The sequence below is a fragment of the Poeciliopsis prolifica genome, unplaced genomic scaffold (assembly GCF_027474105.1).
Source record: "Poeciliopsis prolifica strain line A6 unplaced genomic scaffold, Auburn_PproV2 SCAFFOLD088, whole genome shotgun sequence".
In the NCBI taxonomy this organism is placed as follows: Eukaryota; Metazoa; Chordata; class Actinopteri; order Cyprinodontiformes; family Poeciliidae; genus Poeciliopsis; species Poeciliopsis prolifica.
The window spans coordinates 546254-564170 of NW_026562463.1; the positions used below are offsets into that span (position 1 = coordinate 546254).

At 37.1% G+C, this 17917-nt stretch overlaps 1 protein-coding gene across 3 annotated transcripts in view; it reads right to left on the reverse strand.

Annotated features, from left to right (window-relative positions):
- The window catches only part of plce1 (phospholipase C, epsilon 1), an 81761-nt gene that overhangs the window by 19288 nt on the left and 44556 nt on the right, over positions 1-17917 (reverse strand). For all 3 annotated transcript variants that reach the window (XM_055022612.1, XM_055022611.1, XM_055022613.1), the window contains exons 8-23: positions 14818-14972; positions 13252-13419; positions 7261-7406; positions 7014-7161; positions 6813-6923; positions 6611-6720; positions 6413-6529; positions 3402-3530; positions 3191-3327; positions 2807-2913; positions 2581-2705; positions 2333-2477; positions 1575-1739; positions 1247-1361; positions 1001-1160; positions 779-901 (exon numbers count right to left, since the gene is read on the reverse strand). In XM_055022612.1, the coding sequence (XP_054878587.1) occupies positions 779-901; positions 1001-1160; positions 1247-1361; positions 1575-1739; positions 2333-2477; positions 2581-2705; positions 2807-2913; positions 3191-3327; positions 3402-3530; positions 6413-6529; positions 6611-6720; positions 6813-6923; positions 7014-7161; positions 7261-7406; positions 13252-13419; positions 14818-14972 (2161 nt within the window). The remainder of the gene's footprint in view (positions 1-778; positions 902-1000; positions 1161-1246; positions 1362-1574; positions 1740-2332; positions 2478-2580; positions 2706-2806; positions 2914-3190; positions 3328-3401; positions 3531-6412; positions 6530-6610; positions 6721-6812; positions 6924-7013; positions 7162-7260; positions 7407-13251; positions 13420-14817; positions 14973-17917) is intronic.

Sequence of the window (17917 nt, forward strand, 5' to 3'; positions counted from 1 at the left end):
TTGTTTGTGAGGCTTGGCAGAAGCCTTGTGCTACTCCTACCACATATGACTCTAACCCTTGTAGTGCCAAGATTTCTTCTTTTTTTTTATTATTTTAAGCTGGTCTATCAAAAATTCAGACAAAACACACTGCAATGTGGGGAAAATGGGTGAAAGTTTAAGGGGTATAAAGTATATCAATAGACCTTCCAAGAAAGCCCTCAAAAGGTGTTTTACTTGAACTCTTCCTATGTCCCGTCTGTTTCATTTTTCTGACCTTGATCCATAAAACAGTAAAATTGTTCTATGGTTATTATTATAGAAAGCACAAATTAAAAGGCTTGGCAGAAGATGAGAGAATCTAAGAAATGTAGGAGGACCGTTACAAGAAATGCTTATCAGGGCACAGCTTTTCTTTCTATTCATCGGACAAGGAAAAATGTAGACAAGCCAAATAAATCGCAGAGCAGAAGCCTTTGAAAACTCCCTAAACATGACAACTATGAGGGGCATTTATTGTAGAATTTTGCCTTTATGGAAATTTGATAAGAACTCTAACTACTACATAAGAGCGCAGAGTTTGGCACGTCTGTGTCCGAATATATTCACTGTGTCTATATTCAATTCTGAAATAGAATAGAACAACATTTAATGCTGGTTTATGCTTTTTATCATGTTTAAACCACTGTGTCAAGGCTAAAGAAAAATTTAAAAATAAACTTTAGGTCAGAATTGAAACTCTTAATTGAGGCGACAAATGTAATTTATTTATTTTTGCAGTAATTCATATCATAAATACCTGAATGACTTGAAGAGCTCAACAAATTCAATGAAGCTCATGGTGCTGTCAGAAATCATGAGATTCTGGAAGCCCCTGAAGCAGGCTTTACCTCGGCCGTGCCACGATCTGCTGCTCCACGCCCTGCAGAGAAAAAAACAGAAGGGAAAGAAAATATCATGACCAAAATCAAAAGAATAAGGTCTACATCCAAGTGAGGCTGTGTTTTATTTTTATTTTTACCCTGGCTGTGACTTGGACGTCCCTGACAGTATTGGAGATGATTGTGGACGGGAGTGGTTGGACCCGCCCATGCTGGAGGAAGAAGACGATGACGAGGAAGAGGCGAGCAACCCAGAGCTCTTATTGGATGATAGAGAAAATGGCCCCGGGAAGCTGTCATCTGCAGAGGTGATGATCACGTCTTATACAGAGTTTTGGCAATATTCATATTTTGTTCTTAACGATTCCCAGTCCTAAAGGCCTCACCTGGTTCTTCTTGGTCGATGCTGTCAGATTCAGGACCGTTTCGATATAAACCTTCCTTACAGCTCCGCGTCTTCCTGGTAACCATCTCATCATCCGTGGCATCCCCACTGTCTCCCTGAAGTACATGAAGAAAGACAATATTATGTTTAACTTGCTTTATCTGTCATTTTTCAAACCATCTATATGCCATAATGTTTAATATTATTAGAATCAGATATTTAAATGTTTTTTGAGCCTTCACAGCTTAAATTCCTTTGAATCTGAGTTATTGGAGTTGTTAAAGATACTCCGGAGAAAGGCAAAACACAGAATTCATACATGTACTGACCCTTACAAGAACCTTCTTTTTCTTCTTGGACTTGTCATTGATGCTCAGCGGGCTGTTTTTCTGGTTACTTTGTTTCTCTACAGCACCTGTGCCCATATTCCATCTCCGCCCACCAAACAGCTCAATGGCCTGAGCTAATGTGGGACCTTCGTACCTGCCTTCCTCCTAAATATGCAGTAACATAGAATTAGACCAACAGATCTACATGTTAAAACAGCATATATATCTCCTTGAACTTCTTCACATTTCATCAAAGTTCAATCTTTTTTATTTTGATTTTACTGTATGTGATTGATTGATGCAAAGTAGTGCAAAATTAGGACGGTGAATGAAAATGTCAATTTTGAAACTACAAAATAAATGGTTGCTTTTATTGCATACTCAGCTTCAGCAGCAACAACTTGTTTAGATGTGTTCACTGCTCTGCAGCAGAAAGTATGATCATTCAGGAAGCTGTTTATTTAAACATTAAACATTTTTCATCTATTTATTTATTTTTTGTTGCAAGCAAATGCATGTGCAAAAGCATGTGTTATAATGGCCCTGTCAAAGTCTCAAGCTTCTGTCTATTTACTAAGTCGGTGTCTTCTGAACATAAACCAGATTTTATCCAAATAAATAACAAGGTTGTTTGTGGTTGGAACATGATAAAATGTGGAAAAGCTCCAGATGCAATCTGCAAGGTATTGCACTGTACATAATTCACATCACATGAGTTAGTAAAATTAGTAATGATACAATTCCAGTTCATAATTTACCTGATATAAGCTAACATATTGTCTCCTCAGCCACTGAAGCCTTTGGTCTGGAAACTTCTTTAGTTTCCTGGTTGCATTCACCAGCTCTGACAGGCCCTTGTGGAGCATTTGTGCGGTGTGATTGGGCGCCACAAAGTGCAGTAGTCTGACAGCATAAGTTAGCAAATTGGTTCAAGTTTCAAAATCACAGCAAGGTGTTTTGGCAGCAAATCAGTGTTGCAGCCTGCTGATAGTAAACACACACCAACCTGTTGTCAGTGGTACTGAGACCGTAGAGTAGAGTCAGACCGTTCTCCTCCACCGTCATTTGGCTCAGCTTGTTTTGCAAACACACAGCGTGAACATCAACCCCCTGATGGCCCAAAAACACTGCCTGCAGATTCACATAAACACCATGAGTCTAAATCACCACTGTGATATGTAATTTAAACACAAAGCACGTTCCTAAAAGAGTTTGATTTTTTTTCAACAAACCTTCACCACTCCAATGTCCAAGAGGCCTTCGGCTAACCCAGGCACCACGCTCTGGCCTAACCCGGGCGGCTGTTCCATGGGGGAAGCTCCTCTGCTTTGAGGCTTACCTGTCAAATATTTACAAAATGTTGGAGATGTAGTCAAGGACAGGGATTTAACGATGCTCTGCGTGGATGTGAACATTTACAACCAAGTTAAATGGCTTATGCAGCAAATAAAAAGACACGTGGCAAATAAACTGTAAGTAAACAAATACAGAGTTGGTTCACAACGTATATTACAGAAAATTATATCTTTTAAGGTAGAGAGCTCCATTTTAAATTTGTTTAAAGAACAATAATGTGAGAGGAAATGGAGACACATAAGTGTTTTGAGGATATGTACCCCAGATGAGCGTCGTGTTGTCAGGCTGAAGCCGCAGCAGGCAGCGAGCTGTGAGGTGGCTGTCCTGGTCGTAATGAATGACTGTAGCTCCCTGCAGCAGAAACTGGTGAACATCTGGCTGTAGTGACAATACATACCTCGAAAGAGAGAAAAAAAAAATTAACATCTGTTTATGCCAAACAAGGACCATATTTGCATATTTATTTCTCACCAGGGAACGAGTTCCGTGCCGTGACTGAAAGCTCTGTGCGTCTCCTCGGTACCCTGAAACTCCACCTCTTTCAGTGCTGGTTCAGTGGACAAGTCACCGTCCGAGTCCGACAGGTCTCCAACTGTGAATCTGTAGATATAATTCATTTGTATTATGGTTGGTGCATATACTTAACCTCAATTGTTTTAAATGTGTTGAAGTTATTCAGGTGCAAGACATTAAAAGTATTAAAAAACAAATAAATACACAAATAGATCAGCATGCAATTATCACTACTTACTCCACAAAGGGCAAATATAAAATATTCTAGTATTAACACATCACAATTTTGCAAGTACAACATAAAAATAAATCACAGTTTAATATCACACTGTTTTTCAAAGCAAATCTGATACAAAGACAGCCTGCAGCCCAAGATGTCTTTAAAACAAACTGTGCACTTCCATATATGGAGGATGAGATGTGTGCAACACTAGAACATGACAGCCTTATATTGTAAATATATTCCATTTTAGCATTTACACATGTAGCATTAGTGCAAAGGGATGACTTAGAGTTAAATTACAGAGAAAAATTCACTGCAGATTGATTTAAGACTTACTCTATTTAGTGCTTAAGACTCGCACATGAAACACAGACCATGTGCGGGTATGAAAAAAATGAAAAATTATTGCTTCACTTCCACCATGTACACATGAGACACCCATGTGAATTAGAGTAACAAAGATGGATTACAAATACAAATGTTTATTGAAATGCTGCCAGAATTGATTCCACCTCCTTTACCCCCAAGTACAAGCAGTAATTCATTACTGTGGTGAATCACAGGCAGACTGGGCTGTGCACAGAACACTTATAAATCTAGGGGTAGAGTGCCGGTCAGATAGGTCTCTAAGCTACTAATCTCTTTGCACTTTCTCCTTTTCACTCAACTTCTTTCTTTGCCTAAGATAATCTTTGCCTAAGATAATCAAATTCAAGCTGGAAAGTTTGGATGTTTTTAAAAGCTAAACTAAAGATGTGTTTTTCTATTTGGCTTTCAGGTGAAGTTTATTGGTAACTTTTGGTATTTTGTCATCAACAAAAGTTTAGCAAGTTACCTATTTACATTGTCATTATGCTTATGTCTATACTTTGACAGTTTTGGCAAGTGTTAAATATTTCTAAATTGTAATTAGCAATATTTAAAATTTCATTGCAAATCCTCTTTGTCTACATTTGTAGATTTTTATCATGTTTTTAGCATTTGTAAAGCACTTTGTTACACTTGCCTCTATAAATAAAGTTCAACCCTCCGGTATTTGATGATACATTATATTATCTCACGTTGACCACTTCAAGCTGTGCTCTACTTTTTCCTGGGTTTCTTTCTTTTGAACCTTTTTACGTATTTCCCAAATTCAAATCTAGAAAAAAATATGAACATAGTGAGCACAAGAAGAAAAAAAAAGATGATATATGCCCTTTAAGTACCTGGCTTGCAGCTCAAACTGCAACTTAGCCTGTGTAAATGTGAACATACACTGCTCAAACTTCTGCAGTTGGTATTCAACAATTATAGCAACAACGTACAGCACAGGCTTTGTTTCTGGTGTTGTCCTAAATCAATGTTTCTCAACTGTGATCCTCAAGGCACACTGCCCTGCATGTTTTAGGCATTTCCTTGCTTCAGTACAGCTGATTTCAATTGATGACTGATGAACAGACATTTGCTGAACCGCAATCAGTTGAATCAGGCAACCTCTTAAACATGTAGGACAGTGTGCCTTGAGGACCAGGGTTGGGAAACACTGTCCTAAATGAATGGCAACTATAATAAATAAGGGGTGGAAAGGAGGCGAAGAAGGGTAGAAGGAAAAATGGGGACAGAGGAAGGTTCTGGCAGTTGCCTCAGGTAAAAGAGTGAAAGAGATCCAGACCACAGGAAAAGAAGCAATAAACCGCTGTCACAATGTAGTCCAAACAGAAGAAAACCATAAGGCTAACCAAAAAGAAGAAGTGTTCCTATCTTTACCTGCAAGATGTAGTCAAAGACAGAGAAAACGACTAAATGTAAATTTATAATTTGTGTCAAAACTTTGATTAAATCTGCTTCTTTCACTTTCTAAATTCCAGTTTGAGTTATAAGCTACCTGCCACCAGTGGCCTGAGAACTACCAGAGCCCTCTTCCTTCCTGTCCTGACAGGAAGCAAGCCTGTTATCTTTTTTCTTTGTGACACAGGGTTTTATGTGAGCTCGGCTTCATCTCAATAACAATCTGCAAACGTGTTCCTTTGCAAACCCATTATCTTGTACCACTATTTATGTTGAAAAAAAGAAAAAGAATCAGAGGCTGATTCTGGAACATTTAGTTCAATCCACTCTTGAAGCATGTCAACAAAAGGCTGAACTGTTTAGCATAGAAAAAAAAATTGTAAGTCTTTATATTTTACTTTAAAGCTAAATTTAAAAAAATGTTAATGACTCACAAAAATGTTGCAACTGCGCATGCAGGGATTCAACAGTGTTTTTACTGAGGCCTGACCAGCCATGCCAATCATTCCCTGTATTTATAGCTTTGATGTAAATCTGAATGCAATATTTTTTTGCCTTGCCCATGAGTCATTGTCTGCGAATGAATAGGAAAGGAGAAAACTCAATTTTGGAAACAGAACTTTGGCACAAAGAATCGACATTTCCAAGCAACACAATCGACAGCCACTTAAAACTGAAAAAGAAAAAACTATTCCCTTCTGCCTTCGCAAGTGCATCAGAAAGAAGTTTAACAAGTGCATCAAAACTTTCCTAAAAATTTATTTAATACCATTAAATAAACAAGTTTCACTTTTGGATTGATGTAATATAATAAAAAGGAAGATCATGGCTATCCAGCTTTATGCTTTGGAAGAACCTGTTTGCAGAAAAATTCAATATTCTAATGAATTCTCAAACAAAATAATATTTAATTTATTTAAAACAAAAAATAACTTTAAAAATAGCTTTATTTAAAAATTAGAAGAAAACCACTAACTGATTGCGGCAGCGGTCCCGTAAAGAGTTGCATCTGTATGTGAAGGATGGCCCAGTTGACAAGGGACTGGTAGATATTTCATCAGATTCTTCAGACTCCAAACTACGATTGCACGATCTGAGGGTCAGGGAGAGGAAAGTAAAAAAAAAAGACAATGCTTCTTCTTTCTGGAAGCATAGTGGACCACTTCCTTCTCACCTAATAATCTGCAGGATGTTACTGACGGTGGCTTCTTTGTCTGGGACGTGCAGCCCATCAGATCCGGACCGAGACATAAAATGGTGCTGCCCGCTGTAGTCGGACACAAACTAGAGACAAACAGAGCAATAGGTGTGATACTTTCTGCAATTACATGTTGAAATTAATGGAATATTTCCACACATGACACAGTTGGTTGTACCTCTATTGAGTCATCTGTGCTATCTGGAGATTGTTTGAGGCTGATGATGCTTGCTGTGCTGTCCAGTGCATCACTCAGCTCTTTTAGAAAAACCCCACAGAATGGCACCACCTGCAGAAGAAATGTGAAGGAAAATAAGTTACAGAACATTCAGAGATAATTATTTGTTATTTAATAAACATCATCTACACAGGCACAGACCTTGCAGCCTGGGATATTGAGGGCTCGGGTCACAACTTTCTTGTATTCTGAAGAAGATTCATGCTGAGCCATGGCATCCTTCAAACTTCTCATGGTCTCAATGTCCGTCTGGTCCATAAACTGCCACATCTTTAACACTTTACGGGATCTGTGGGGAGGGACGGTGGAAAATCCTGATTTAAAACTAGAAAAACAAACGGTGATACATATGTGAGGGCATTAAAATAGCTTGTATGACTCACTGCACCTTAGTCCAGCCAGGAACTCCATGACACCATTGTAGTTTCCCATATTCCAACAGCACCTGGCGACGTGGACAAGATAGGAAAAAACTTCTCTCTTCTCCTCCATGGACCCAGCCGTCAGAACCAGCCACGTCACCCATGAACTCACCTGCATATTCAAAACAAACATACTTAAAACATAATAACATTTGACATAAACAGTATCTTGCAATAGTAATAATATAACTTCCACCTTTTCAAACCTTGCCAAGTTACAACCACAAACATCAATTTATTGAAACTTTTTGTAATTCACCAACCTTCTTTAACATAAATAGCTGAAGAAAGGAGGAATCATTTGTATTCTTTCATTTAATCAATTCCCTGAAGAAAAACAAAAAAATCTCAGAGGCTCTGTAAAGGTCTCAGAAAAACTAAGACTTCTTAAACCACAATTGAAGTCAATTCAAGTCAGTAATACTTTATTCTTCCCAAAGGTAAGTTAAATGTTTGTTTTTTTAAAAAATTACTACTATTCATATCTTGGATTTTCTTTAGCGGTGTTATATACGCTGGCTACGGGCATCATCTGTAGCTATCAATGCAGAAGCAGTCTGTATAACAGCATATCGGAAGAAGCCTCTGACTGAAGGCACATTGCATAATAATCTCCAGAGGTTCCACCATACAGAACAGAACTGGCATTCTGTTTTAGCTTCTTCAGGGATTCTTTTTCAGTAACTGCCTCTGACACTCATAATACATGATAGCAAAAGAGATTGCACTTCATAACAGATTTATAGAAGTTATGGGGCCTCTTACTCCAAACACTGAAGGACCTAAGCTTTCACACAAAGTACAGTCTGTTCTATCCATTCTTGTAAACTGATTCACTGTTGCGTCTGTTGTCCAAGTGAACACTGAGGTATTTAAACTCCTCCATCAACTTCACTTTTTCTCCTACGATGGAAATAGTGTTCTGCACCATCATGTTTTCCACAACTAAACATGGCGGCAGCAGCTTTATCCTCCAGAAAACGACAAATGAGATGAACAGAGTGAATTGAAAGGTAGGTGGAGTTCAATATAAGACAATCCTTAAAAAATAAACATGTTAGAGGCTACAATAGTCTTGAAAATGGGATGGAGGTTCTCCTTTGAGCTTTTGTACATCTTTCTTGTAAAGAAGATAAACTACATTTTAACTTTTTACACATATTAATCTAACAGAGATATACCCCAAAAGCCTTGCAACCATAAATGCAGAGAAAGGCAGTCCAGCAAAGTATTAAATGGTGACTAAACACAAATGAGCACCATATCAGGAGATTTGATCTATATAAGTATTGAAATACTGAAAGCTGAGTACAAGTGGATTTTTTTATATATTTATTTGTAAAATATTTTGAAAATGATGTATCATTGAGTTTCCGCTAATTAATTATGCAACACCTAAAGATTGCATTTTCCATAAAATCCCAATAAAATACACTGATCTTAGAGGTAAGGCATTGTAAATTGCAACTAAATGAGAGAATAAGTTTGAAAGGCCTTTATTATTAAAATGACCATTAAATCAAATATATTTATGCAATACTTCAACATGAAAGAACAGCTTTAATAATTGTGTGAAGTGCTGCTCATCTACAATTTATAATGTTTCATTTGCAAATTCTCCTCATTGATTCGTTTGGATAAGTTCATGATATAATGTGCCATATCTCTGGTTGCCTTGTTTTTGTTGTGACTGTGTTGTTACTAGGTGCATTGCAACTCAGTGACATAAGACAAATCTTGACACTTTTTATTGTGTGTGGTCTCGATGATGCTCATGAATTCTTGTTTGGAGATCTGTGACTAAACTGGCAGTATATGTACAAGATCATGTCCCTCCCATACACACGCACGCACATACAATGCATGGGGAGATCGGATGACCATCAGCTGTGGATGTGCAAACACATGATGGTCGAACCAGATATGGATCAGGGTCACATTCTTTGGGCTGGACACACAGTCTCATCTGTAAAGCTTCCTGCTCTCTTGTGTCTTTGTCTCCAAGCATTAGAGTCTCATTAATGTAGTCGCACACACATAAACACACCTATTGCAGGTGGTAAAAACATCCCCTGGCCTGGAGCTCTATTACTGGCTTATGTAAGGATGTGTACAGCTAACCGCAATCAAACTTCACAAGGGCTAAATAAAGCCACCAAAAGACACATACACACGAACACACACGCAAAAAGGAAAACAAAATACTGTAAAATACATAGTTTCAAATACACAACAATTTTCACATATTTCTTCATCTTGTAGGAAAAAAATCAAATAGTTTTTTATCAAGATATAAATGTGGTTCCCTGCTTGTTTTGTTTAGTTGTAAATAACTGGTTTCTTATATGAGTTTAGTTTTATTTAATGAAGACACAAAATAACCAAAAGTACAAATAATGCATTATATAAAAGTTATTGATAGGTATGAATGTCACTGATGCATTATCAGTAGCTTAGAAAGAACATTAGAGGAACAACAATAATAATAAAAATAAAACAAAAAAAACCCTCAAGGATTTTCAGAACAAAAATGGTTCCAGTAGCCTGTGTTTTCAGAACCACTTTAATTTGCATTGTGTTCACCACAGGGCAATGATTTTGTACAGTGTTGAACAAAGCACAACAACCAGCTCGGCATGGCTCCACAAAGCTTTCTCCAGTCAAATTTACAATTTGTTTAGTTTTGAATGCTGAGCCAGTAGATTTTGGATATCCATGAATTGCTTCTGACTGAGCAGAAGGTAACCGGAAAAATGTAGAAACAGAACTCCAATGTAATCCCTACACTGCTCTTTTTCTCATAAGGTTTCATCAAATTATCTACCTCATTGTTCTTCTACTTCTGTGTCACAACAACCGGATTAAGTGTTTTGTGTTGGTTTTTCCACAAACATTATTACATGTTCAGCAATAGTACTACAGCTATGGATGTAAAACATACCCTTTATCTATTTATTATTTTTCAAAACTTTTCTGGGGATTAATTAAAAGGTTAAAAACTCAATCCTATTTCTTATAATTTGTGACATAATATTAAACAGCAGAGCATCATGGTTTTACTTGTGGTTCCAACTCATTATTATAATGCCATGCATATTTTGTCTTCATTTCTGATATCTCTACCTTCTAGAGGATTTTCTTTTTCTGCTGTCAGAATATTTTCTAGCCGTACCTGTGTGAAACTGATCACACCAGTGATACAGTTTCACACAGCTACAGAACCTCTATCCTGGAGCTTTCTAAAACTGCAGAGCTGTAGCAATACAAGTGGTTTAGAGGCTTTTTCTAGATTCAACTATACATGGCTTTCTGACAACCTGCTGCCCTACTCTCTTATCTGTTACACCTCTGTGTTCTCGGTGAGACAGGAACTGTGTGCCATGCATGAAAATCTTTTATCAGTCACTTTCAGGAGCATGACAGTGTAACACCATGTCAGCAAGGAGGTTTAAATTACAGTCGCCATCCAAACCATTCTGACCATCTGCGAAGTGGGGTTCTGAGCCGCCACAGATCAAGGGACTGCATGGACCTGGCGCCTCTTCTGATATTCCAGATAGCAAAAGTGTTGCACAGGACAAATGACAGGAAATGAGAAGCTGAGAGATACAGTGAAATTGGTAAAAGCCAATATAAGATTATGCAAGTGACTGTATTAAAACTATAACTGTCTTAAGACAAGCTATTATTATTATTTTTGTTTTCTTTTCTTTTTTTAAATTGGCAACATGACACACACATACACACGCATACACACACATGCCAAACTGGAGTCGGGTACAATTCGATCCTTTGATGTTTGTATGTGTCCATCTGCCTATCTGCCTGTCTGTCTGTCTGTCCTTCAGCCTGCCTGTCTCCATCTGTTATTAGCTGAACTTTAAGAGTTGTTTTCTCCTTGATACAAGACTTATGTAACGGAGGTTGACAAAGAGCTATTACAGACTTAAAACAGTACATACTGGTTCTGTCAAAGCTAAACACCCGAGACAGACACACAAAGAGGCAGAGAAATTCTCACCATTCCCTGTCTAGCTGATTTTCTCTTGGAAAGTAATTTCATATCCATACATGGCCTGAAAAGGGACTGGATCACAATCAATACAAAACTGGAGAAAGCAGGTTAAAACTTTAACTGGGAAAAATAATCCTGCAACCCCATAATTATCTAGACTGCAACTAAAAAGTTCTTATGCTGGATCAGATTTACTGTCATGCACATCCGAACAGTTCTTCAGTCAACTTAATAAAACAGAGCCTTAGCTTTTTAGTTTTCAGACCTTTAAAATATGAAATTTAATAGAAAAGTAAAAATATTTTTCACCCAAACTAAAAAACTGACAAGCACAACTTTTACGTTTGATGCATTCAAAAAATAAGCTGTTCAATGCAACCAAGCCTGACCAGCCCAGGCTGATGACTGGTCAGACAGAAACTCTAAAGTTTGATCTTCTCTATAGTCTGAGAACAATTTCAGACTATATTTCTTTAAATGTTGAGACACGTCAGCGGGAAAATGTGAAAGAATGAGACTTTCAGCCGATAACAGGAAGAGTAAGTGGAACATGCTGGAATTTGAAATCTCATAGCTAAATTCTTTAGGGAATGTTTGCAGGAACTGTTTCAGAAATTTTGGCCTCAGAATTTTTCTAATCGCTATATTAATAAGATAACAAGAGTTCAAAATGTTCCATCTGTGTTCATTTTGTATTTGTTTTAAAATAGTAAATGACTGTTTAAAAGCAATTGCTGTCTAGCAAACATGTGAAAATAAAAAAATTGTTCATCTTTCACCACTAATGGCAGAAATATTATATTTAAATGTTTAATGTCTTAAATAATCTTGTATGGGTATGCAAAAACCAGAAATTGTAATAATGGGGAAATTGTAATAATGGGGATTCCCCATTATTACATACATCACAATTGAAAATGTCTTGTTTATTTTTACCCATTTCTGTATTGCTGCTCAATTCAAAATCTAAAAGCAACACCTCTAGTTTTTAAGACAGAAATAGGACAAATACATCTAAACAGGAATTCCAATAATGGTAGAATAAATGCCAAAATGAATATAGATTTATGATTGATAAAATTATAAATCAATGACAGTAAATGATTACAGTCTAAAATACTGTACACTTCCTCTCAGAAAATATGTCTTACTAAATCCAAGTCAAAAGTTCAGAGTAGGAAGTCACTTCAGGGATTCATCACTGACTTGAGGGGAGAATCACTGCTGTCATTTCACTCTCATTCCACTTTGCCCATACATGGTCACACTGCACATTTGGAGAACTATTTTATGTCTCCCCTCTTGCAGACTTAAATGAAAACCAGCTGATAGAGCAGGCATGCAACCTACAGATGACTTCATCATTCCCAATCAATCTCAGCTCTTCGAACACTTGTTCTTTCTCAGCATTTTTATAACAGTTTATAGATGAATTCACCAAAAGAAACAAGGCACGACAGCAGAAGTTTAGCCAACTTAATAAATGTGCTTATAAACACATCCTGTGTTACAATGATAGACTTGCATGGGTATCCACTAGGGAGGGCCCAGCTTTAGGAAATTGTACATCAATATCAAATATGAGATGCATAGTATCAACATGTTTACAAGATTCTCAGTCTTTTTTATATAAAAAGCAACCTATTTAGTTAATTCTGTTATTAATATTTTTCCCGTGTAACAACATGAAAAAATGTTTAGAGGTTTTGATAATCTAATCCACACTGACATCATGTTGTAGAGTCTTAAAGATAAACACCAGCGCTGCCAAGTTGTTTTAGTGACTTCATGTGGCTATTAAAACCGAAACACAGAACACGCACAGTTCAGATATGTGTATCATAAAGGAAATACTTCCTGTAAATCTACATCAACGCAAGCAATGAGCCAAAATACAAAAACTCTCAACCAGATATCTGGTTTTCTCAAGTGGTCGCCTCACCTCATTGAACCGCGCCACTAGGTCCTCCACAGCATTGCTGCGCTGAGCATTCTGCGTGGGCATGGCCGGCACCGACAGCGAGGCCTTGAGGTTTGGGTGACGTCTGGTCTGACACTCGGGACTTCCAAGATTTCGAGTGAGGAAGCAGAGATAATCTAAAGGAAAGACCTGCACAAAGACAGGCAGTTGGTGAAGTACATTTTCTCATATTTTAACTTTAATATATTTTTTTAGGCTCTTAACTCAAAGTAGAGATTACTTGGGATGGAAGGAAACTGATGCATAATTAAAAAGTGTTTTACAATTAGAAATCGTACATGTCATGCCGTTACATTTAGGCCTAAATAAGGATAAAAAATAAACCTCTTCTGACCTTCAGAAGAGGTAGATTAAAAACAATATTCCAGGCTTTGAACAAGTCATGAAGCCAGGCACAATGTACCAAAGACGGGGCCGTGCAGCTAAACTCAAAACGTGGGTCAAGGAGAGAACAAATGGTACAAGCAGCTGAGAAGCCCTTGGTAACTCTGGAGGAGCTGGAGAGATCCACAGTTCAAGTGGGAAAATTAGGGGAACTATTTTATTCATGGACTGTACTAATGTGGCTTTTATGGATGAGGAGGAAGAAACAAATAAAAGTTGAAAAATATCATACAAAGTCTTACATGAAGTTTACCGCAAGCCATGTAAAGCAAACAGCAGACCTGTGGAAGAAGGTGATCGGATAAGAAAAGACCAATATTGACCCCTTAAGATGTCTGAAAAATGGTGAGTGGCCAGAAATGATCACTGCACATCCACCTATGCTCAACATAAAACATGATAGTGGCAGAATTATGCTTTGGGGATGCTCTTTCTTCACCAGAAATATCAAAGCTGTAAGAAATTTTTGGTTTTGATTTCTAGATTTTTGGTATATTTTCTAAATTTCTACATATATTAAGTATTTAATTACAGTGTTTGTTTCTTCATTTCTTGCTTTTCCTTATCTTTTAAGATTTGTATGTATTTCTCCTTTTTGTTTACTTTGAGGAGTATTTTTATGTCTGTTTTAGCCTCTATGTAGGATTTTGGGTCACATTTATGTGTCTGGAAAGTGAACAACAAATCAAGACTGCAAAAGACTTAAGGCAGGAGTGGAGCCTCACCTTCCTGCATGACAAAGACTAAACACAGAGACAGAACTATAATGAAGCAGTTAGTTCAAAGATAAATAATGACAGAACAGCAAAGTCAAAGTGCAGACAGAGACTCAATTAAGAATGTGTGGCAAGCCTTGAAAATTGAAGCTCCACCCAAAATAAATGTTTAAAATCATGAATCATTTCAGTTTGACTCCACAATTTTGCACTGATAAAAACACAATTGATGGTTGTATCGGGACTAAATGGAAATAATTTCAAAGTGGTATAGATTCTATTGAAGTGTGTTGTGTTTAAAGAAAAGAAACTTATTTTTTCTTTTACAAATTTATTCATGAATAAAAAATTCCTAGTTATATGTTCCATCTGTTATATGTTCCATCTGTTTGCCATCAGAATCTTCACCCCTTTCTGCATATTTTACCTGTTGATAAAGCTGCTGCTCCTGCTCTGTGAGGATGCAGGCGATCTCCTCTGGGAACTGAACAAGGTGGCGCAGCTCTGCCAGCTCCTTGCTGATCCCGCTCACACTGGGAGGAAGAGGGCTGCTGCTGGTCATACTGTTGGCCAGCTGACGCTCTGAATGAGGAGACAGAGAGGATTGGAGACATGTGAAGACAAAGCATAAGTTTTGCATTATGTGTTTAGGTCATATCAACATCTATAACTTCTTAAGGAAGAGTAAGTAGTAAGGATACAGAGGGGCGAAGAGGAGAAGGCGGGAATGGAAAGCAGAAACTACTCATGGACATGGCAGTACATTAAAAAGGACATAAAGCAGGAGCAAGCAAAGGCTGATATTTCTCAATCAACCTTATAAGTTTAAAGCTTCACTGAAATGTGTTTTTTTATTTTATGATGAATATTTCAAGTTTGCAGACACATAAAGTCTGTGTGTATCATGTAGTCGTCATCAGGCAACAACAGCAAGCTCACTTCTTCCTTTAGAAGTAAAGAGCACAGATCACCTGCAAGTTCCTGTGTTTGGATTTTAGTCAGGTTTACACATACACAAACACATTCGCACGAATGCAAACCTGTCCTGATCTCTGCTAACAAAGGACTAATGGACAGTTTCTACAGTGGTTCAGGGGCTGCCAGGTGGACATTCTGTACATTGTCAGGATGAATGCTGCATAAACAAACTTTTTTTTTTCTGCAGCAGGAGCTTTTCCAGGAATCATTTAAAGGGGACTCTTTCAAAAGTTTCATATTGCAACCATCAGGACATGATGCCTATCTTTAAAAAGCTTGAACTTCTACAACAATCCATTTGGATGAGGTATGTATGGGTTGGTGATTAGTCAGACTAAAGCCATGGCAACACATCTAATCAGAAAAAAGGAAGATGTCTTTTGGATCAGCATTACCACTATATAAACATAATATGTTGTTATCCGTTCCAAAGATGTTTGAGTTAAGTGTCTGGCAAGTGCTTTACATAGACCACTTTCAGCTTATTGGTGTGTTGAGATTACGAGTTGCATAATGTTGATAGTAAAAGCAAGACGACGTACATCAATTAACACCAACATCAGGACCTAGAGTCTCTCTGGTCATTGTCAACTGTCATATGAGGAAGCCTATTTACTCTTCCTGCAACCACGCAGACACAAAACTCCGTGCGTGTCCAGACACTCACTTAAAAGGCCAACCATGGTAACCCATAAGATTGGCAACAGGTAGGCATGGAAACAGCAGTGAGTGCTCTGCGGGAGCAAAACTTGCTTATTTACACAGTTTGATTTGTGGATCCGGCCTCACAGCTTCTATAATGGACTCCCAGCATGTGTGCACACGAGCGTGCAGGATAAAAGCGAGGACAGAGTATGTGTAAGAATTACACTGAGTTGATTTTCCAATCGGCTTTGGATAATAACAGTTTATATCAGCTTCTGATACGCCTTGCAAAAAGGAGTAATATTCTTTAAAATACATGTTAGAAACTTGTTACAAATTAATTATGAATAACATTTTTAAATGTTGTAAATGGAAGTAAGTGTTGCTTTTTGTTTTAACTATAAGAAATTAACCATTATTATTTTGTGTAAATATTATGATATATGGTTTTTGACTGAAATATAACATTAAAAACATCTCAGTTCTATAAAAAAAAAGCAGCTTAAAGTTGTTGTTCTGAATTGTAATGGACAAATAGGTAGAAAATAAAATCTTGCTTCTTACATATTTTTTTTTTAAAGTAGGCTTTAATGTTAATGAAAATATATTTTAATATGTATTGTTCGATATGAACCATATTTCTTACAATAATTATTTGCTACATTGCCTCTCCTATGAAGTGGAAATTAAGACAAGCTCAAATTATTCCTCTGCATTTGATGACTGGGCAGCAGCCCTTCGTGCTCATTCATTTATTCATCCTCTGAACAAATGCAGTCAAGCACAGCTGTTTGCCAAGACAGTGACAAAGAGGTCTTAAAGATGTTGGAAGAAAAAATGTAAATGTAAATCAACTCTATGAGGGAGAACATACCAGTAAACAAAAAGTAATCGATGTATATTATCAAGCTTTTTAAATTATTTAACTTACTTTACTTATGAAGTTTAAACTGGATTTTTTATGAAAAGTCAAGTAATTACAGCTTGCAGTGAGAAGTGAACAGTGTTTCTAACCTATACGTTTACCTGATGTACTAGATACACACGATAATAAATATTTTTAAGAATACGGCCCTCTTCCTTTAAGACTGATAGAATATGAGCCAGGACTAATTGAAAATGATGCCTCTGCGATTATGCATGGATTTACTCATCTATAATGCATGATGAATACAAAAGGCCTACGTGCATGTTTTTGTTTTGCATGTGTGCTTTAATAGAAGCACTTCTGAATGCAGTAGAGGATGATCCAGATTAGCTGAACATCCTTTTTAACAATTGTACACTGACTATTGGTGTTCTGACAACAGGAAACAGATGTTTTGATTACGTTTATATGCGGTGAATTATTTGAGGATTGCAGCATTTAATATGGTTTACCATACAGCCATTTTACAGTAATTTTATTCTTTTAAAATGATGGAGCTTATCTATCGCTATTCAACAAAGGTAAACGCCAAGCTACAGAATAAATATTGTTGATTAAAAGGTCTACACACCTTTGCTAAAATGCATGGCTGATGTGATATAAAATAAACCACCAGAAAGACACTTTCAAGGCATAAAGTTCCTCAAGTTATATCATCCCATAAAATTCAACTTTAAACACTATAATACCGGGAACAAATCTATTAAAGCACAGATTATGCCACAAATTAATTACATAAGCATGCACACCTCGCTTCTGCATCTTTCAATTTGGTACTGCCATTCAGTAAAGCTGCACGATATATCTGAGTCAAAATTGTCATGAAAGTTTTGATGAAAACTTAGGTGAACTAATATTTAACGGGCAAAACATTCACACATTTGAGCAACTTGAATGGCACTCTCTTTAATCTTCAAGCCTGATGTAGATTTTAGTGACAGATTTACTGGAGCTCAAATAAAAATTGAGAACATCT